The sequence below is a fragment of the Mchenga conophoros genome, linkage group LG3 (genome assembly GCF_057382185.1).
Source record: "Mchenga conophoros isolate Kocher_MC1m ecotype Shallow Benthic linkage group LG3, M_conophoros_male_GT1.1, whole genome shotgun sequence".
Classification (NCBI taxonomy): domain Eukaryota; kingdom Metazoa; phylum Chordata; class Actinopteri; order Cichliformes; family Cichlidae; genus Mchenga; species Mchenga conophoros.
The window spans coordinates 72853091-72876683 of NC_140528.1; the positions used below are offsets into that span (position 1 = coordinate 72853091).

A 23593-nucleotide genomic window follows, 5' to 3' on the forward strand; every position below is an offset into this window, starting at 1 on the left:
TCCTGACTTAAGTTTGGTCCGTTTACAGCATCCTGCCATGCACATACATTTGTCCCTAACCATCGGGAACCCTCACGTTAACTTTTATCGAGTGGAAAAGGTTAGCGTTCATCCTCCAGCTTAACTGTGTTTGTTTTATGCTAACATAGCTGTGTCGCTAGTGATCATGTAGCACATCATTATATACCTGTTAGTCCAAACTCAGTAACCCTACAAACGTCACTGCTGTTTAGTTTTCTGTGTTCATTTATGTTTGAAGTGATAGCAGAGCTGTACGTTTTAATTTTTTGAGAAATCCCAGAACATGGTATATCATGTTTAGGTGGAAACTAGCAAGCTAACTTGCTGCTAACTTTGAACTCCATTAAGCGCCTTGAGGCGACTTTTGTTGTGATTTGGCGCTATATAAATAAAATTGAATTGCATTGAATTGAAATTGAATTAAATTTAATAAACTCTGTTTTCATGGATGCGTGGATGTTAAACTTAATTGTTACACCTGGTAGAGCAGCCACACTGATCATTTTATTAAGGATGAAAGAATTTAGACCGTTTATAACTGTCGGAAATTGCTAATGACGTCAGACTTAAAGACCGGATTAGTAGGTATCTGCATCTGTATGATTCACCCTTATATATCATCTATATATGGTCACTTTGCTATGCTCCAGCAATCCAAGCTGGCATTGGCCATAAAATTAAAGTCGAGGACAAACCAGTGGGTGACATCACAGCGACTGTTTTCATCCCTTAGCATCAACTATCAACAAGCACCCGCCTCATGTATGCCTTTTACTTGCATGACAACTAAATAAAGACATTCCTATTAAAAACAGAAGTTACAAAGTACTGCAAGTGGTACAAACAACACACAACACACAGGATGTAGGGACACATTACTGCCAAATGTTATCTGCTCCAGCTTTCTCACATCTTTACTTTTCTCCTCCAAGACATACCAGTGGGATGTCCCCTAGAGCTGCACTTGTAAACTTCCATATTTTGACATGTTTCACACATAAAAGTAGATCCTGGTGGTTATACAGCTTCCTTAACTGAAAGCAAAAGACAGGTGCCACACATGCATTTCACAAAAGAATAATCAACCATAAAGATTACATTTTTTTAAACAAATTATTATTATTTCTTTGCAATACTGTGGCATTTGTCATGGGTAGCATTTAACGTTGACAAAGTTTAACATGAAAATATATATATATTAATAAATATATTTATTTATTTATTGTCTGTTTCTAGGAACTTCTTAGCTCTTAATGGTCATAATATAACAGTTGTGAATAAGTAGGAGGACTGTAGAGGTAAAGGCGATGAAATCAGTAAACAACAAGGACTGTGAAGCAGTTGCATCCTGAAGTTATTTGGCCATGAATCCAGCATGTCGTGTTTGCTCAAGACAATAGAGGACGTGCACTCTCAAACTTCATCCCAAAGACATTTTACATACATGAATTAACCTCCTAGGACCTGGCGTCCACATATGTGGACATCACATTTTGGGTTATTTAGGCCAAAATACTCAATTTTGCTCTACATGGGCCTGATATCCACTTACGAGGACATTATACTGCTACTGTTCTATCAAAATTTTAAACAAATATCCTCATATGAGGCTCTTATTTTTCCTAAAAACAAAAATAAGGTAAAAAAAAATCTGATAAATTAATTTTTACATTCATCGGGTCCCAATATGCCCAAATATCAAAGAGAAATTCAAAATGCATGTCATGGAAGAGTTCGGGTCTTAAGAGGTTAAAGACCCCCGGGACACCAAGTACACTTTACTGTGACAATCAATCAGAACAGAAAAATAATAATAATAGTAAAACTTATCTCTGCTTCAAGTACTATTAGCTATGTAATTAATGTCATCTAAAAAAAAAAATTTTTTACAATGAATTAGCATATTTTGTAAAACACAAACCTACACCAAAGCACATTCACATTATTAATTAAAAGCTCATGTACCATTTTTGGATTCTGGTATTAATCGGTTTTCAGTAATTTCATGTAAATATTATTTGAGTTGTATATACATGATGAAACCACGATGGATCATTTGGACGCCAATATAAAATAATTCCAATAAACACACAACCAGCCCAGAGACTTTTCCAGCATGTCCTGGCTCTGCCCCGAGGCCTCCATTAAATGCCTGAAACACTTGACCGAGGAGGTCTCTTGGTCAGATGGCTGTACCACCTCATCTGGCATAGCAACTTTACCCTGAGTCTTTCCCAAATGTCCTGGGCTTAGAGATCCTTGCATCTACAATCACTTTCTTTTCATCACAACCTGCAACTTTTGTGATCATAGTTAATGTGGCAGTTTTGGGATCCACTCTCCCTTCACCACAGCAGACCAGTATAACATTACTGCAGACATTAAGCCAATCTTTCTGTCTATCTCCTGCTGCACTCTGCCCTCACTCACGAACAAGACCCCAAAATAGTTGAACTCCCACTCCAGATCAGGTACTCATCCCTGACCTGGAGTTGGCACTCCACTCTTTTCAACTGAGAGCCATGGATTCAAACCTGGAGGTGCTTGACACTCATCTGCAAACTACCCTAGTGTGACCTGGAGGTCATGGCCCAATAAAGCCATCATCTCCAGCAGGGACAAGACCACCAAACCCTTCACCATCCACAAATTGGCTGTGCCTAGAACTTCTGTCCATAACTATTATGAACAGAATATGTAACAAAGAAAAACTTTGTCTTCTCAGTCTTACTTATTGCTGGCAATCTTAACTTGACTCTCACCATGGTTATACAGGAACCAGAGCAGAAAGGACTAAAAACAGCTAAAGCTAAGAACACACAACAGACAGACACAATTTGCTTCCTGCCATGCTGGCATGTCACAGCAGAAGCAAACAGTTGATGCCTTCCTGTTGAGGTGAGTGTTGGATAGTCACATCAGCAGGTGGAGTTTTCCTCACCCTTAGGAGGTTCATAGCTCCTAAGATTGAGGTTTGTAATGTAGCAGTAACAGCTCTCCTTGTCATTTATGGCATGACCAGGCCATGCCCCGGCTGTCTCAGGTACAATAGATCCAGCTACATCTCCAGCATTCTGATAGCTTCCAGTCTGGGAAGTTCCCCATCCAGATGATGTAGGCAGTGATTGCATTTGAGTCTTTCTTCCTTTAAAATAACAGAGTGCCCCAGTATTACCTGGATATCTTGTGTTACTTTAACTTAGGACTCGCTGCAAAAGAGTGAATAAATAGTTCCATATATTAAAGCTGTACAGACTGGGATCCACTGGGAGCCCAAAACATTTATATTTTCAAAAACACCAATCAAAGCAGAAATAGAAAACAATCATTTAGCGTTATTAGAAACAACTTGATGGACAAAGTCATAAAAATTTCAAATGATTAAAAAAAAAAAAAAAAAAAACACGTGAAGAAAAAAATGACCTCTTGGGTGTGTGGTCAGTAGGATTAAGCAGATTTAAGACCCTGAAGTTACCCAGAAAAGCGTTTGTGTGCATATAAAGTAGGTCCCCCGAAATGAAATCCAGCCAGTTCCCGTTACGTAATCTAGCAAAAACTCAGCCAGCCAGCACGCACCACAGAGAAGAAGGAGGAAGAGACAGAAAGAAGAGAGGAAAAGGCAAAAATAAATGAAAGTCAGACTGTCCTGACTGATGATGGGATGCTGTAAACAGGGGAGGTTTTTTTCCTAACAATTAAAGAGTGGAGGAATATTGATTTCCAATGGTGCTCTCAAGTGACTTGCTGGCTGTCACAATGAGGCCCGGGGTAAGGTGACCATGTTTCTGCTCAACGTGATAAACCTTGCATGTCATCAGGTATGGAGGACGAGGTGTCCCCCTTTCCCAGCCCCACCCTCGGCGCATCGCAGACTGCCGCTACAGCATTTATTTGTGGTGGGATGTGGAATTATGGGTTGCTTCATTTAGTAATGAAGTCACAGAGGAGCTGGTGAGTGCAGCTAGCACGTGCTAACACAGGTGCAAGCGAGTTGAAATTAAGAGCTTTTAGAGAAGCAGCGAATTTTGCCTCCTGTGCATTAGGAGTTTTAAGCAAGCAAGATGTTATTGTGCGACTCCACATGCAGTTTTTACAGGCATCGGGGAAGGCAGACGCCTAGATGAGAGGTCAACTTTCAGTCTTACTCCTGGGATAAATAATCATAAATCAGAAGGTAAGCCGTCACTGGAGTAGATCCATCATGAGCGTCTAACACATGCACACAAATGAATGCAGTACTGCGTCAAGGAAAAAAAAGGCTCATGCAGATTGATTGGCTCTTTTAAATGAGCGAGAGCGGCATTATGTTGATCGATTCTACGGATAATTGACTGATTCTAGTGTTGTTTGAAGTTGAGTAACAACTGCGCATCAGCGCTGCGAAGGGACACAGCCTGCAGGCATCTTAAGCTCTAAGGAAGACCAGGAAACTGAGACAGGAAGTTGATCAAGTGCAAAGGAGCCTGTCCTGAGCTGCTGCTCTGTTCTGACAGCTTTGGATTCTGTTAAAAGGGTTGAAACTGGGGCAAGATGTTCTAACAATTCACTTATTAAAAGCAATTACGAAGGGGGTAGTAAAAATAAATAGTAACACAAGCTATAAAATTGATATACTTTCATAATAAAATAAGATATTTGAAAGTATGAAGCTGTGCCTAAGATCCACTGTCCATATCAAGTAAATACCTGTTTTTAGAGTCACTTGGCCTAAAAGTTAATTAGCATTTTTAAGGTTGAGAATTCAGCTAGAAAGGATGGCCTTCTCATCTAATATTCCTATACACCTTCGTCGGCAAGTCACCGTGCTCTTGAGTCTAGACCAATCAATGAATGAACTCGTTACTGAGGCATTAAAGGAAAAGCCATGGAGAAGTAGAAGTCCATTTCTGGAAGTGTTCCCACTTTGTGACACAGCAGTCCACAGCTGTTCAGAACTGACTGTTGACTGGGGGGGAAAAAGATTTAAAAAAAAGGAAATGAACTATAAATTCAAAATGAGTTTCCCATGGCAGATCATGGGGAAGATTACGAGACAGGAAAAGGTCTAAAAAACGCCCGATCACCTTTGAGTGAAGGACTCCCCCCCCCCCCCCCCCATGCTTCAGCCAGCTTTATTATGCCAAGAGGTGGCCACTCAGCAGAGGAAAGGACACTGATGCATAGAATGCAAAGCAACTTTTAATTATTCTTGGGAAAAGAGCACAAGCCCTTGGCTTGTTTACTACTTTACTGGAAACTGCTTATGATTGCTTTGTAATTATCTCCTTGATAATGTAAAATTTACCCCCCACCCCTTTCCGTTCACTCCTCTCCATAGAACACCGGTGCAGAAAGTGATCAAGCATTCATCATTTAGTCCAAATGTTTTAACTTTTACTTGGGGGAGGTGGAGGGAGGGCTAATAGATTATGGGTAATGAAGCAGCTCGAGCAGTAACACAAATAGGACTTGTAGTGAAAGACACAGGCTAAGGCACGCCTGTGTTGTGATAATCAGTCTCTCTTTTTGTCTCATGATAAGCCGAGAGCCTAACCTTCACCCAAAGAGCACATCATTTCCCCTCTGTGAGACTTAATGAGACATTAGCCATACTAACAAATGGTGGACGAGAAAGTGAAAGTGACTTTCCAGGTAAGGGCTGTTTGCCTGACCATAATCAGTCCCCAAACGCAGCTAAAGGGTGGAAACAACTCTGAGTCTCCGTCTCGACAGCTTGCTGTGGCTTTTATGACGGGCCTCCCAGGGCCCATTGAATGGCATATAATGTCTTAATATCCCTCAAATAGAACAGGTAATCTGCTTTTGTTGTCGCCTTGTCTGCTCTGGTTCAGACAGCGCAGTTTGTCTGTTTTAGCTTGTAATGTGTAAAGTGTACGATGCAACACAGCAGTCCGAAACTAATGCACGTCACATTGACATTATTCAAACCGGTACTTCAACATGTGCTTCGACTATGTCGACAGAGCAACTGCTATCATTTTCTACAAACTGCGGCTTTGCGATGCATTTCATCCACCTGTAACTCGTATCAATATGAGTCTAGCACTAATCAAACACTGGGTGATGAAGTAAAATCATTCTTGTAAGCAGCACTGAGTGGTTTGGAGGTATGGGACTATAGACGCAAGGGTGGATGGGTAAAGAAAGGAAGTGACGAGCTGGTGTGAGAATGGGCCACGTTCCCCCGCCGGGCCTCCCAGCTCAATTAGCTCAGCTCATCCCGGCTTTCTGCTGATGGGGGAAAAAGGAAAAAAAAATCAGCAACACCACACTGTGCCATACAGTCCTCAGAGTCTAGCCTGTTAGTGAGTGAATGAGTGAGTCAGTGTGCACATTATGTGTCTGCTCATGCCTCACATGCAGATTTTTGCATTTGTGCATCCAGAGCGTGGTTATGTGTGGGCTGTCTCCTCTCCTCTTAGACTAGAGCCCCACAGTGCTCTCTGTATCAAACACCTGAACCAATTAGGCTACATTCGCTTAAAAGAAAATCAAAAAAAAATCCCTAAAGCAAAGTACAGTAATGTCATAAACAGTCACGCAAAACTTAAGCTGTAAGAGAAGTTTCTCTGGATGCAGAAAATGATGAACTGGAGGGAGACCAAGACTAAAAAGTCAGTGTTATGGATTAGAGAACTCGAAAGGTTATATTCCAACACTTTTCTGCCAGCATCTTGAGGCTAAAAAAAAGAAACTTTCATGTCTATATTTTGACCTATCAAGTCTGTGCTAAAAAGTCAGGAAATAAATCAGCAACAACTGAAAAAAAAAATTGATTAAAGCTTTCTTTCTCCCGTGGCAAACCAACCGCTGGGTCATCCTGAGAACATTTTAGCACAGCGTTGTCCAAACTGTAAAGGTATAGTAGGTGGTCTGCATGCGAGATGAAACGCATTAATCATTGAGAGATGGCCTCTGGACGAGCTTTCAGGATGTCCTAAAGGAAGGGTGGGAGAAAAAAAAAGCAGGCCAAGGTCTGAAGGAGGGAGTTCATTGCTATATGACAGCATTTGGAGGCAAGGGCTGGGACCTTTTCAGAGATGTGATGCACATGCATGTCTCAAAGGCAAAGTGAGATGGAAAAGAGCACTCAGTGTTGGAGGAAAAAAAAGGAACTCAAATTGCTTGGCCAGCACAACTCAAGGCCAAAATCTATTTAATCATAGAATAAGGACAGTTTGGAAATAGAAAAAAAAGACAGTATAATATTCATGCCCTGCCGCTTCACTTGGTCACACACAGACACTTTGTGTTGTCAGGTAAATGTATTGTATGTCATAAACTCCTCTCATCCGGTCCTGTAACTCTTCCCTCAAAAAAAAAAAAAAAAATATATATATATGAATGCATGTATCACACATGCTCAGCGTGCCATAAAAATGTAGCTAAGAATGCTGCAGTGCACCAAGCCACTAGCTAAACAAACAGTAAATACGCCTGATAATGCCGACGATAACATCCGAGGCAAAATGAAAGGATGAAGGTCAGTAATTGGGAGAAGGTGGGGAGGAAGAAGCATGGCGCGGTTTGTTTTTCTCCTGGCAGGGGTCCATCTGGGCGCGTGCGGCAGGCTCTGGGGCGGTGTAGGAGCACGTCTGTGCAGAGGTTAAGAAAAGCAATTAATCGGCAGCAGAGATAATCAAAGGAACCTCCCCCTCCAGACACCTTGGTGGGGGAGAGGGAGAGCAGAGAAACGGAGAGACAGACAGAGGAGAGGAAGATGGGAAAATACTTGTTTACAGGCACTGCTGGTGCGATCAAAAGCGCAGGGGTTCAGCTCTGCCACCGGGGCCCTCCGTTTCAGGTGGAATTGATAACACTTCAGATGTACAATTCAATGTTTGTGAGAGTACTTTTACCTCCCGGTGAGAAGGCAAGGATTTTTCACAGTCTAAGCTGCATTTCCTTTCATCTCAGATTTTGCAAGGTATCAACAGATTGTCAATGGTGAGGAAGACATTTTTCCCACACATAATCAAAGAATGTAGTCTGCACTCACCCCGCTTAGACGTCAATTCAGACGGCGCGGCGCGAGAAAGCTACAAAACAAGATTAATATCACTGGAAACTAATATTTTGATTACATTAAATTAGCTGTGAACCTCAGAGAGACTAGAAGAGCATAAAAGTTGGGTTTTTTTCGCAGCTAACCAATTAACTGTACATATTATGCACTGGTGTAGTTAAAAGGCTTCTCCTGCTGCAAATAATTAGATGTTCTGCATGACAGATTTTATAGTTCCACCAGGAATCAAAGCTTGTTGCTCTCTCTGGTAGTTCACGTTTCTCTCTGGAAATGAAATGAAGTGTCACCTAGCGTAGATTTATGCCTCATAAATAACGACATAAGCTGGTCTGGTGTTTCTTTGCGACTTTAAGCACCAACTTCACTGTTAAATATTAACAAAATGACCACAGATCAACAATTACTGACAACAAGATAACACCCAATAGAGTTGCTGTTTAAGTAATTTAAAGTCCTCTAAATCGATGCCCCTTTTTAGCCTTAAAATATACCAACACTGTCACCAATACTGAAACGTACCCTATGATCATTTAGCAGTATACATCTTGGCAAAAAGGCTCTGGCAGACGGTTAGCAGGTCAGCAGTGAGTAAGGGGTGGCACTTTCACAGTCTTGATTAGATAATTATCCATCCATATCTTGGCAATATGTTGCAAGGGAACAACGCGCTTCTCATTACACCGCTGACAGGCCCTGCATCTGTGGGTTGCTATCAAAAGCAAGGTGTTCAGCAGGCACGCACTTGTTGATTAAAAAAGAAAAAAGAAAAGAAAAAGAAATAAAATGTGCCAATGTGAAAATTAGATATACCCCTTCAGGGTTGGTTGTGAGAGGTGGTAGGTACACGGAGCATATCACGGACTGAAAGCATGACAAACAATAAGTGAGTTCCTGGAATCTGGAACGGGTAATGAGGCTATTTAAAAATTTACCTTTAGCTCCCCTGCTTTTAGCCATTCTCGCTCTATTTGGAATAAGCGCTCCATCTCATATTGTTGTCAGTGACGCATTGCACTGTTAAAGGGACAAGAGGTCTCCACTGATCAGTGCAAATAAGCGTAGGCACTTGAGGACAATTTTGAGGTACTTGTACACTGATATATCCATTTTACAATGTTTTGGCATTCTAGTGCGCTGCCTTAATTCAACAGGCGTAATGAATAGCTCCATTTCAAGTTCACATATAAACATCAAACATATGTACAGCCTGGAAAACATAAGCTTTAGTTTTCTGTAGATACAAATAAAATATTTAAGTAGAGCACTGATTTTTAAGGGTGATGATGTTATCAACATACCAGCCCATATTTTTTTTAGACATCGTACTCAGATTTACACACATGCACTATGTTAGAGTTGTACAGTGTTTCATCTTTCAGCAGTTTATTTTACCAGTCGGCACAGCGCCGTCAAATTCTCAGCAGTGATGCGTACCCTGTGCACCTGACACAATTTCTGAATTAAACCCATGTGTTGTTTCAAATGGGAACTTTTATATGAGCTCATCCATAATAACAAACATACCTATCATGATATATCTTTCTACAATATCAATATATCAGATGATTTTTTTAAAAAGTAAAAACGACCATTGTATAGCTGTATAAAAATCAGCTCTTTTACACACGTGTGTAGTTCTACTTTTAATCATTTAGCCGCTAGCATTTCAGTCCCATGAAAGTTTTGATTGCGTGACTTTTACTACATTATTTTATAGTGTGTTGTTACTTTTACCTGAAGAAATAATCCATAAATTTCCGCTACCACCGTCACATTGCAATTGGTGAAAAATTTCACAAACTACCCTAAATAAATATGGCTTTTATCCCCTTCATGGTAGTTTCCTTGTTCAAGCCCTCATAACTTTGCCTTCCACAGCGAGGGGAAGTGCACCAGATAAGGAGGAGCCTCTCTTTTTTAATTTAACCACAGGACACAAGAGTTCACCATCACCACAGAATAAAGGCCTGAGATATCTGAGAAGAGAACAAATAAGTAGAAAAAAATCTGCACAGTGACAGAATACAAGATTTCTTTGCCATGCCCATACAAACAGCGCTCCGTGCTTGCCCTTTTCACCATATCTGGCCCCCTGCAACCTCCTTCTTTCATCTTTTTTTTAAAATACAGTGACAGAAAAGCCCAAATGCAAGCCAACAAGTCACTGGAACAGAACTTTCAAGGAATAATCCTGATGTAGTACGAGAACTGGAAGTGGTACATGACAGTAGGGGAGACTAGCTTGACTAGTTCTTGTACAGACAGTTGCAGACACTGGATTAACAATGAGGAAATCCTGGCTTAAAAAGGATTCCATCATTTGAAAAAGAGAGAGGCCAAGAGATGTGCAGGACTCCAGCCTGCAAATTTTCTTACCGATTAGTCATTTGAATGATAAAACTGAGAAAATTGGTTTCAATGCTATAAAAACAGAAAAGCTGGAACTGGAAAAAAAAAGCAAATAATGAATTGATTGATACCAAACAGCTGCCAATTACTATTCCATCGACTGACTAATGATGATGAGTTTGTTTCCGCTCTGAATGAGAGCTTTTATTAACCCAAGTGCCACATAGGCATCCTGACAGCTTACAATCAATTTTTCTTATACTTAGCTATAAACACTAAATATATTTGAAATTCTACCCTTTCCCCTGCCAAAAGTGGAGTACAATACTGTAAACTCAAAGAAAGGAACACATTCTCGCTCTCTGCTGAGTCTGTGATCTCTCAAAAGGCTCTCCAAATACAACCCTGTTTAAACAGTTTTTAATTCCTTCCTTGCTGTAAAGTGCCTCCACCCACAAAAAGCAAAACAGTGAAGCTACTGTCTCATTACACGGAAAAAAAAGGGACTCACGTGGATCAAATACTGTACATAAGAGCGCACACAAAGGAGGTTTCATTTAACCAAGCCACTGAGTGAGTAGTAACGGAGCTTGAGCCTCGCTGTGATGAAACATGCTGTAGGCAGAAGCAGACACATAAAAAAAACGCATTAGTTCTTACTGCTTCTGAGCGCACGCTGTGTTACCTGCAGCTTTTTTGAAACGTCTTGAATGATAGAGTTCACCCTTTTGAGTCGGACTGCCAAGCGCTGGCACACTTTTTGTCGAGACAAACTGAATACATTGCTTTTGAAGAGCGACGGAGCCTGGGAAGGGACCGGAGCCTGGAACTCCAAAAAGACATGCACAAAATGTGTGATGAAACTTTCAGCACCACGGACAGCAGCTCTCAAGAAGCCTGATGATTAAGAGGGGGAGGTGTTGGCGAGGGGGTTGTGGAGAGTGGGGAAAAAGAAGGCGATGGAGTGGAGGGAGAGGCAATAAGTTCATTTGATAATTAAGCGAAGACAGCATATTCCCCACCGCTTGCGTTTCAGCTATCCCCCATGTCTGCTCTTTTAAAAGTGGAAGCACTCACCCCAAAGAGCGCACGCACGCACGCACACATACGCACACACTCCTGCGGCAAGACCCAGCTTTTCCACGGTTTTCCCCTGTCTCTGTGTCTTAGGCTGAATAATGCAGGGCCTTTACCCAGCGCTCAAGCATGAGTGGATAATCTGGCCACAAGGACAGGCTGTGTCAACATTTCCCTTTACTGCCTTATTTATTTATTTACCCACCCGCCCTAGGACTTGGGGAGGGCGAGAGAGGATATATGTGCATGGCTAACAACGTGGTGGCTGAGCAGATGACCTGCTTCCAGGAAGATACTTATTAAAGATTTTTCATGGGAAGCATACAGACTGTGCCAGGCTGATTTGGGAAAATATGTGAAAGCATTTGAGGAAGACCATTTTATGTTAACTCTTCATATAGGAACGGGAATGTAGGGCTAATAGTCCAACCTTTTCGCTGTGGATTAAAGCTTCAGTTGTGTTGTCTGTTAATCTAATATCAGCCAGTCTGAAAGGAGAAATATGCTCATTACAGATCTCCATAGTGTAGTGGTTTTCATATTGGCCTAACAAGCAAGACCCCTGGTTTGATCCCAGGAGGAGGCACAAATCCCCCAGGGGTTGCATGAGGCTGGGCATCCAGCGTAAAAATCTGCCAAATCAAATACTCAGCGCTACCCGCTGGATGTCAGATCAATTAAAAACAGAAAATGATGGAGACATTGTTTAACTCATCAACAATATATTTGCCAAATTAGATCTCGAACCATCGTCCGCTCAGCTGTGATGCTACTCTGCTACACATGCTGCCAGGCTGGGAAAATTATGAAATGATTTCTGAAATACCCCAGCACCTTTTCCAGTATTATAGCAGCTCTGCTTTGCAGAGGTTAACACTTTTCCCTTGTGTGCAAAAGATCCCCAGTTCAAGAGTGGGGAGCAGATGCACTGGGGGCACAAGTGTACACCTAGTCCGGATCCCAACCCTGGATAAAACGGGAGGGTCCTGTCAGGAAGGATGGCTGGTGTAAAAACAGCCAAAAGTACTGACTACATCTTGATTTTCTGTAAATATAAAGATTATATTAAAAAAATATAAGCATATACCAATGTACAGGCCACTACTGACCAATAGGATATGCAAACTGATACATGGGTTAGGCTTATATAGTGCTTTTCTACTCTGGTATCAGGAGGAGCTTGGGGTTCAGTATCTTGCCTAAGACAGGAACAGCCAGGGATCAAACCACCAACCATGTGTCTGGTAGATGACCTGCTCTACCTCCTAAGCCACACAGCAGAACCACCCACTCTAGAAAAACAAGAATCCATCCAAGTGAACTTAGATTTCTTATATTTTCAGACCAGATTTCCAAACCCCCAAAGACAGCAAATCTGAAGTGACGTGTAAAAGCAAAAACGATCGACTGAGCGACAGTGTTTGAAAGATGAACTGATTACAAAAAAAGACTTAAAAACTAATTTTCTGCTGATCAGTTTATCAACTGTTCGTTTTAGCAGGTGTAAGAAAAATAAACCTAGGTAATGGCCTTTTTCTCTCTCGATATTTTCAGCTGAACTACCTTCAGTCTGCAGTTTCAGCCTTGAACAACAGCGACGTAAAGTTCTAAACTTTCCAACCCTGAAGACTGATGCAAATGCAGCAGAAGTCTACAACGCTAAGTCAGTTCTCTGCTGTGGATTTCAGTGTCTTAAATTTGTAAATGCGCTTGCACTTGACTGATGTGCCGAAATCCACTTTGCAGCCGAGGCTTAATTGTTGCACATTTAAAATGCCATTCACAGTGACTTTGCACTTCTGAGTCATGTTTTTGGGGTGGCTTTTGTTTCTTGTGCCTAAATAACTGTTACAATATGACACTCGGCACGGCCAATCAGGAGCTCAGGCTTTAAGAGCCTAATCCTCTTTAATTTGCGATTACTTGTAATTCAAAATGCTAGCCCACTAAACCACAGGAGATTGATTGTTTAAGTGTCCTCCTCTTCTGTATTGCAACCTGGATACTGATAACAGAAAAATAAATTCCCCGCGTATATATCCCGAGCTCTCACGGTGGCATTCAAGTAAATTACCATAAAAATCACTGTACAAATATTTTGGCATCAATCATTGAGCATAAACTGCTAAATAGCTGAGAGCCCTCTTAGCATTCATAGAGAATGATTTCATTGGCATTCTTGTGGCAGATGACTTTAGCCGCACGCATTCCTCCCTCAAATTAGAATGTGAGAATTAAGAGGGATTTCATATAGCACGATAAGTGTGTTTTTAAAAAGCAAAACTGATTGAGCTTGAGGGAAGAGGGAGGATGAATTAGGTAATTATCTCCAAACAGACACCAGTGCTTCTCTGCTGTGTGAGAAACAGGCCCGACACTCCAGGATCAAAGTGCTCAGCATCAGCAACAACAACAACACTCACTCCAATCTCAGTCTGCCTTACCTGATTTCCAGACCCACATGGCAACCCACGGGTCTCAGGTACACAGGTATCTTTAGTAAGAAGCCGGTGTCTTATGATCTGTGTGAAAAAGCTTCACTCATAACACCAAAAAGATCGTGTCTCTCAGATACTTCAAAGGAATAATGGCGTGTGTGTGTGTGTTTACCTCTAATTTATTGATAACATTCCCGGCATAAGATTTATTTTGTCTACTAGGTTCATCCATTATTGATTTTAAAGGCAGAATGTTTGAGTAACAGAAAGCTTAAGGGAAGTTGAGGAAAGTATTCGTGTGACCCTGCTGGCAAAACACAAAAACCCCAAGTTTGTGAAGTTGTACCTGCTCTCACCTCACGTGCTGAGTCAATCATTAAAAACCAGCCCTTTAAACTCCCCCTTTAAACACTTACATATCTCTATATATATATATATATATTTGTGCCATTTTAAATCACAGCAGCGGAAACAACGACGCTGTTCTCTCCCGCGGAGAGGGACCTGTCCTACCTGCTCGTAGCACGTCTCCCAGGTGAGGTTCACGAGGCAGGAGGAGAACAGCTCATCTTCGGTCCGGCCATAGCCGTCCATGGTGTGCCCGCCGCGTCTGGTGAAGGAGTCAGCAAGACGGAGATTTTGTTCAAGTCTTCCCTCGACGACTGCTTCTTCCTATCTCCCTCTCTTTCTCTCTCTCTCTCTCTGTCCCGCTCTCTTCTCCGTCCGGCGCCGTGGATGCTATCAAACGAACAGCGGCGGTGTGCGCGCGGATGCTGCCGTTACCTCGGTCACGTGGCCGTCGTCTCCAAAAAACCAAAGTGGGATGTGTCGGGGTGCATCCCACCGCCTTCAGGTGTCAGGGTCAACGGTGGCTACCGACGAAAGCGATGAAAAATACTTTAAATAACAAGGCAGAGAAACGACTGGATGCCTGGAGTGTGGTCGTTAGCTGTTTCTCTTTCGGTCACGGTGAGCAAAATAAGAAAACTGCTTTTTGTTTTTACGTCTTTTTTTTTTTAAACAAAAATTCCTTTCCCAGCTAATGAAACCCGGGGCATTATGAAAACAGTGACATGAAAACGGTAAACATGCCGGTAGAAAAAACACTTTAGGGAAGTTTGAAGAATTAGAAAACTTTTAAATAGTTTTTATGTCCTCGTGAACACTTAATATGTATGCCAAAAAGCTAGCACCTGTACAAGGGTTTTTCCAGGATTTTTACAAATGGGGTACCAAGAATAAGGGTGGGGTGTATGGCATGTATAAGCAAAGTCATCTGATTTCAAAGGGCTATTTTTGTAGTAACTGACACAGAATCCTGTGTTATATTTAAAATACATTGCTAAATATAAAGTTTTACATATAAAACTTTCATGTGTCCACCTCCAGACCCCACAGGTTTATGTTTATATGATAGTTGCTATCTACCAGCAACCACATCTCATGAACCCCCTATCCGGTTGTTCAGTGATGACGCGACAAATCCTACTTCCGGGCCTAAAGTAGTCTGCGTTTAATTTGACCCCTTTACCACTGGATCCTGCTGTTACTTATATCGGTCAGGTGTGTTTCCCCTCTGTAAGGAGGAAAAACAACTGTGAAATACGAACTCTGTTTCAAAAAGACAGAATTTGTGTCCCAACAGCTGTCGCCTACTGGAATAACTTATACCAGGACCTGGAATGGGAGAAGATTTGGACCTTACCGTCGAAATTTCTATTAAATAACAAAGTAAAGGAAATATCTTTTAAAGTTATTCATCGTTTTTACCCAACTAGGTCTTTTCTTGTACGTTATAAAAAGGACATTGATGTTAACTGTACATTTTGTAATTGTGTGAAGGAAGATATTTCTCATTTATTTTGGTCATGCTTATACACGAATCTTTTCTGGCAAGAATTTTGTGTTTTTGTTGTTTCCTTTATCTTTTCTGAGTTCTCTCTTTGTTACGAGAAAATATTGTTTGGTTTCTTTAAGTACCCCATGCACAGGGCAAACGAATTTTATTTGATTAATTTATTGATATTATTGGCTAAATTTCATATACATAAGTCGAAATTTTCTAACGCAAAACCATCCTTTCGGTGCTTTTTAAATGAAACCAAACAATATGTTAAAACCATACAACATTCTCAAAGTCAAAAAGCTGTCAAAACCATAAACCTATGTTCCCTGTTCAATATCATGTGATTCTATAATAGACTGTCTATTTTGCTTTTTTATACGAACCCCCTGACATTGTGTTTGCTATTTTGTATTTGTATATCTGTATTTTGTGCTTTGTCAATAAAACGTATTCCAAAAAAAAAAAAAAAAAAAAAGTAGTCTGCGTTTAATATGGCTTTTGTGTTGTTAACATGTTTAATGTTATGTATTTTCTTCTATTTGATCTCAAAAAGCTCCTAAAACAGTCAGTGATCCCTGTTGACCTCCCTCGGCTTTTATTGCCGCTAATCATTTATTTAAGCTCAGTTTTTAAAACCTTAGGATGTAACTACAGCCCAGCCCATGCAGCAGTATATGAATGACTAACCTCGTATTGTGGATGGATTATCTCAGTTGTTCTCCTGGCTGAAGTTTGGTCCTTTTACAGCATCCTGCCATGCGATTACATTTGTTCCTGACCACCGAGAACACTCACGTTAACTTTTATCGAGTGGAAAAAAAGGTAGCTTGTTTATATTATGCTAACATAGCTGTGTCGCTAGCGGTCACGTAGCACATCATTTTAAACCAGCTAACCAAACTTCAGTAACCCTACAAACGTCACTGCTTTTTAGTTTTCTGTCTTCATTTATGTTGGAAGTGATAACAAAGCTGTACGTTTTAATTTGTTTCCAAAACCCTGCAGTCAGGACATGCTATATTGTATTTAGATAGAAGCTAGCGAGCTAACTTCCTGCTAACTTCTAACTCCGTTAAATGTCATAAATTCCGTTTTCATGGATGCCTGGATGTTAAACTCAATTGTTACACCTGGTAGAGCAGAACGCTGATCATTTTATTAAAGATGAAAGACTTTAGACAGTTTTTCAACTCTCAGTAATGCCATAGTGATCGTTGGATATATGGACCTGCAGCGGAGTTTAGACCCAGACACGGCTAGTGACGTCAGACTGAACAACCTGATTCCTGACCATTACCAGTGAACAGCCGTGCAATTCATTGTATTTGTAATTTTATTTGACTGAAAATAAATGTAAATAATGAAAATAAATGCAGAAACTTGTCCACGTCTTGAAATACATTTAAGTGTAAAATACATAGTCACTCCTTGTTGTAACATTGGTATCACCACACTATAAATATCTTGTACATTTAAAAGTATTGATAACTTCTCTTCTCTCCCAGTTTAACTGAGCTGTCTGTGATTTAGTCTCTAATGGGTTTAACAATTTGTAGTCTTATACAGACAATTTGGAAACTTGTAAACACAAAAAGCACATGTGCTGACTATCAGATTTGATTAACTTTGGTAACTTTGTGCCACTCAGGTCAGCACAGTTGTGCAGTGGTTAGCGCTGCTGCCTAATAGCAAGAAGATACTGGGTTTGAATCCACTGTCTGACTGGGCCTTTTCTGTGTGGCGTTTGCATGTTCTCTTCAGATACACTGGCTTCCCCCCACAGTCTAAACATACAGTTAGTGGGATTAAGTTACCGGTAATTGGGGATTCTAAATTGGGTGAGTGATTGGCTGTCTCTGTGTTGGCTTGTCCAGTTACCTGACCTGTCCGGTGTGCACAAACTTACATCCATCCAGCCAGTTTAGGGATGGATGAAACCTTGGAGCACATTCCAGGCTGTGTGGCAGGGGTAGCATGAAGTCCAGTTTTTTGATGAATTTGTTTACTTCTTTCTTAAAATTAGAAGGACTTTTTTTTTTTTTGACTGTAACATAGCCTACTGTACTAGCACAACTAGTCCCCCAAACCCAAAGATGAATGTCTGTGTGCAAAATGGATTTTTCTCAGTCTTTCATATACTTTAAATGTATCCAAAAATAGCAGACTTTTTTGCATAAAATATAGGGGGGTGATGTAGGCAGTGCATGAAAGAAACACGTAGAAGTCACTGTCGCCTTTGCTTCTTTTAAAACAGACTCAGTTCTGTCAAAAGGTGCACAAATATTGTAGGACATAATACACGAGTTCAGTACTTAGCCTTGGCCTACATGTATCCTGATCTCTATTTGGGATTTATCTTGACTAAAGATATTTCATCCCACAAAACACCAGCTTACATTCTGTCCAAAATATGTATCCAAAATGGGGCTTTTTCTTTTTCGATTCTGTGTTCTAACTAATGCTAAAATGTAAAAGGCATGCAAACTTTCAAACCCACAGTGCACCCACACAGGTGTTTGAGTGTACCGTGTGTCTCCTCAGATCTGTGTGGGCCTGTGTACTGAGTTGATTGACATCTCTCTCGCTCTCCTGTTAGTTTTCTTGTGCCTGTTAGTGTGAGGCAACCTCCACCTTTACTATTTGTCCTATATATTCACAAAGACTGCTGACAGCACATAGTTCCCATTTTCCGGCGTAGCTTGGCCTAGCTTCAGCCTTGGCAGAGGTTTAATCATTCGGAATAAGCCAAAACAACTGCAGAGGTAAAATGGGCCTTTACTGTAAACAAAAGTAAGTTCTTGCTGAAGCTTTCTGTCAACTCTTGAAAGCATCTGTACACCATATTTGTCTCACAGAACTTATGTACAAAATGTAACAGCACATGGCACCAGATGAACATATAACCGCAGATTAATTCATTTATTCCCAGATCATGAGATAATGAGTGCTTGAATTGCCTTGTAATCAAAATACACATGCAATTACTCCACATATTTAATAATTTGTCAACTTATACAAAAAATATGGCTAAACTACTTACATTTACATACATAATACACATACTTACAAAGCAAAAAATGTAATTTGACATTTTAAAGGAAAATTGTAGGTTTTTACTGAACATCTTAAGATTTATTAACTCACTGTAGTGTTTATACTGTCTTACTAAAGTTTAAAGTGAAATCATGACGTTGCTGCTGGTGTTACTACACCTCAAAATTGTTTATGTTCCTTTGAAAATCCTGGAGGGTTGACTCATAACTCCAGAGCCTCCATGGGGCTACACAATATATCTAGACAATGCAACAAGGGGGCAGTAAGTGTTCCTTTATGTAAACCTGCTAAACAACTCTAGACACATCACTTGTCTTTCATGACTAAGATTAGTGTAGGTGGATTGAGATATTAAAATTTCTGTTTTAAAAACCCTTTTTTTCTGCATTTCAATCTTCACAACCCTGCTCTCCATGTGTTCTTCAATGTGCTTTATCATTTTTTAAGTCACAGATAGAGGCGTCAGACTGAATCAAGCCCATTATGACTGATTAAAGGCCTCCCAATTAAAGTGAAATTACAGCTTTAGACTAAATTCCTAACTGCACATCAAACCATCAGAATAATTGTACAGCATTGTGGGAAAACAAGCCCTTAGAAGCCAAACCAGTACAACATTGTGCCACGGAATAAGTGTTACCCGCGTGCAGCCATGCTGAGCACGGACAATCTCTCATTTTGCTGCTAACAGGGCTCATTTGAAGAACTGTCTTTTAGCACACCATTTATTGTGATATGAGACCCATGCAGTCAGACGGGCCTTTCGAGCGTCAGTCTTCTTCGCCGGCCTCTTCGTTTGATCAAGATGCGTGATCTGCACCCTTTTGAAGTATGGTCAATTGGCACAGTGTTGCATATTCTCTTTCCTATGCAGAAATTGTCAAGAATTCACTGCGGCAGAGAGTGGGAGAAAGACAGCGAATGTTTGCTACAGTGACTGGCCATAACCCAGCCTTCGCGTTTCATCTAGCTCATTGCCGTGAGGCTTGCGAGTGGTGTCAACATCGTACATTATGATAAAACACATTACAATCCTCTGTGTTCGGGAAAAAAAAACTTAAAATAAAGAATTTAGCAAGATTTTGATCTTTCCGTGACACTTGCGCTGAAGTCGGGGGTTGGAATGGGCGGGATTCTGGCAAACCAACTCGGTGTCTCGAAGGAAAGCAGTCTCTGATCTGGAGGCAAAGAAAAAGAATGATGCAAGCAAAACGAATGGCAGCTTGTTCTTTAGCCTTATCTGTCACCATCAGCCATAATCTGTCCTGTGCTGTAGATTAATTTAAAGATTATGGAGCCCTATACATTCGTATGGTGTGGTGGAGTGCCGCAACACGAGAGAAATCACAAATAGCATCCGGCTTCCCTCTGAGAGTGAGGCGCAGCTCGGTTTGTTCCTATACTTGTGCCTCGATCCTCTGTGTTCTTTCAACTTGTTTCTTCGTCTTGCCCAGTGACACATAAAAGCTTTTCACTGAATCAAATCAGCAGTCTGCGATAATTCAGTGTGACAATGTAACAATTGTGTTGGTGTGATCTTATGTGGGGATACTTCTATCATTCACACATCTCTCACAGAGGCTGCGGCAGCAAAACTGGGTGAAAGTTCAGGGCGGCAACCAGCGTTGTGGGGGAATAAATGAGGTTAAATTTTGTCGCCTCCCCCACTCCCCCTCTGCCCACAGGTGGCGGCTGCACGTTTCTGCACAGGTGCCTTCGGTAGTTGCGTGAGTGGTCCGAAACTGGCAGGCCATTTTTAAACATGCAGTCTACATGCCACGTCTCCCCTACATAACCAATCTATCAAGCCCTAACCCGGCGGTACGTGCATATACTCCCTGTATCACAGAGAAGGCTTGGAAAGCAACTGTCATAGATGGCGTGATTGAATTGTTCCCTTGCACTGTCACCAGAGGGGCTATTACTTCAAATTAGCATACAAATTCAAACCAGGACAGATGGATTTGTCACATTGCGGTCGCCATCTTCCTGGAAGATTGGCTGTGCTTGTGCTGCGCGATGGAGATAAGACACCTGTCTCGGTGCTGGTGGGGGGAAGGACCGGCGTGGGATGGGAGGACTGGGTGGGCGGATGGATTTCCTGAAACGCTGAGGTGTTCTGCAATAAACTTCCCTACCCACGGACTCAAATGATGATGAGGCACCATCCAGGACTCTGTGGGTGGTAGGAGATTGAGCTGTAGCAAGCTGGTGATTCACACTGTTTGGAAACAGTGAACAATACCTGTCTGGAATTTGTTTGCGGTTGCTACTTTTTGGTGAGTTACTGTCAAAAAGCCACATAAATGTCCTCCGCCCACTCCACACACGACATCAGCACAAAGTGTAAGGATGGATGCGTAACAGCTGTGGGATTAAATGCAGAGACGACTCTCATGCGGTGCTCCGCAAGCCCTTGGCTTCAACTTTTAATAGCCAAACAAAGGATGAAGCGCATCCCAGCTCGGTCCAGATTTCACTGTTAATAATACAGAGACGCGTATTCATATGTATGAACATCCATCCCCGTGCAGACGCAAGAGTAAGAGCAAGAAAATAAGACCGCTTGCTCTCCTTGTGTAGCCTCACATCAGACACTAACAAAATACAACTTGGAGACGTAATGATTTTCATTTGTAATTATGGCAGGGTGAATCAATGGGAAGTATTGAGCATGAAAAACTGTTCTTACCCCAGGATCAATTCCATATAATTTCCAGATCAGCTCAAACTAATGGGTTTTCTATTGGCTTCACTTCGGAGAAAGACTAATCTCTCTGGTACCATTTTGTGGTTTCTGTGGATGTTTCCAAGCAAAAGGCCATCCACTTAAAAACTCGTCTCCCAAAAGTCCAAAAATATTGAAGCGCGCATGCTAATTTCCTGACTTAGCATATTACACAATCTGCAGGCTTAATTTAAAACTCCCTTAGTAGCAGGTCTACTATCTCTGCCTGCCTACATCCAGACACTACAGAGATTGTGAAAATGCTTACTGGTTCATTTTTTGCCTCTATCTTTAGTTGAGGCTTAAGTATATTTCCTTACAATTGATGTAAAGTTGAGATGCAGAAGAGACAAAAGGAAGGTTATGGTGATACGGTCGACAGTCCACCTGCAGGAGAAGAAAGGTGCAGAGAAGCGGTTAAATACATTGCGTTTGTTTGCACATTCACTCGTTCTGATAACGGATTAATTCTTTTAATCGAGTAAAAAGTATGGTGCCTTCTTTGCCCACAGTGTAATGTCCGTTTGCTTTGCTTACTCCATTGTGAAGTCTTAAAGACATCAGATTTCTTCTTAACACCCATTTGAAGTGTCTTAAAATGATGCATTGTTAATTACAGCCAGGTGGGAGCCAGCAGGAAGCTTCACCTCAGCTACTTTAAGTCGGGGGCGATCGTGGCTCAAGAGTTGGGAGTTCGCCTTGTAATCGGAAGGTTGCCGGTTCGAGCCCCGGCTCAGACAGTCTCGGTCGTTGTGTCCTTGGGCAAGACACTTCACCCGTTGCCTACTGGTGGTGGTCAGAGGGCCCGGTGGCGCCAGTGTCCGGCAGCCTCGCCTCTGTCAGTGCGCCCCAGGGTGGCTGTGGCTACAATGTAGCTGGCCATCACCAGTGTGTGAATGTGTGTGTGAATGGGTGGATAACTGGATATGTAAAGCGCTTTGGGGTCCTTAGGGACTAGAAAAGCGCTATATAAATACAGGCCATTTACCATTTATCATTGAACTGGATCCCTCAATTCCTGCCTTTCAGGCATATTCTAGTATGAATGATTGTAGTATTGTTCATATGTTAACTAAGAATCTATTAGCTTGTACCCGTGTCTGTGTGATGCACACAATCTTTATTTAGAATGGTTTGGTGTAAGTCGTCATCACTGCAGTATGCTGCTGCACAACATTCAAGTTTCTGTTAGATGTTATTCACAAACAGTGTTTCTTAACATGTCTGCTTGTTCTTGACTCGTGTAACTGTGGGATTTTAGATTTATGTATTCATATGTACACACTTCTACACACATTTCATATTACATCATTTATAATGTGTTTGCAGGCCACCACGTGCAATTCTTTCTTCCCTGGTTAAAGTTATCTATCTATGGATGCAGCTCGGTAACCAAGCTTATAGTGTGACCAAGTAAGAGTCCACACACACCATATCAAGTAAATAAAGACAGCGACAGCTACGATGTTAAAATCCATCCATCTCTTACATGCTCTCTGTGGCAGCATGTAAGCTAACCTAAGTAAGCTAGTTCTGGTTACTCCCTTATTCACAAGGGACCATCACAGCAGGTGGCGCCACATATTTGATTTGGCAGGTTTTTACACCAGATGCCCTTCCCAAGATCGTGTATCCCCTCCTTGGATTAAATTTTTGTCTGTTAAGTATATGTGTATACCACTGCACTACTGAGCAAGTGAAGCTGACTTAAGTGACATTTGAAATATCTTTCGGATTAAAATATACACAAGCACTCCCAATATAATTTGGGAGTACTTCACTGGAAGCCAGTTTATAGATTAAAGGGTAAAACGAGGAGCTACGTGCTTTCACTCTCCAGCTCAGACAGCACTTTGATTATATGTTAAAAGGACAGAAACTTGTTGTGCACTAAACTGCCACCTGCAAAGCTGTGATGATGAGGCATCAGCAGAATCTTTTTCCCCTTTAGTCTTGTTCAAGAGTCCTGCTGTTCATACTCCTCGTGGTATTCATGCATCGCCAGCCACACAGAGCTTGTCTAGACTAAGCTGCTGACCCACAGAATGAGAGGG

General features: G+C 41.4%; 1 protein-coding gene across 5 annotated transcripts in view; it reads right to left on the minus strand.

The window, feature by feature from the left end:
• Positions 1 to 14656, minus strand: part of ppargc1a (peroxisome proliferator-activated receptor gamma, coactivator 1 alpha) — a 301359-nt gene extending 286703 nt beyond the window's left edge. Inside the window, exon 1 of one of the 5 annotated variants that reach the window (XM_085267096.1) lies at positions 14425 to 14656. In XM_085267096.1, the coding sequence (XP_085123222.1) occupies positions 14425 to 14505 (81 nt within the window). In that variant the 5' untranslated portion in view covers positions 14506 to 14656. The remainder of the gene's footprint in view (positions 1 to 14424) is intronic. The other 4 variants (XM_085267095.1, XM_085267099.1, XM_085267101.1 and 1 more) reach the window with 4 other exon arrangements.
• Between the last annotated feature and the right edge of the window lie 8937 nt (positions 14657 to 23593).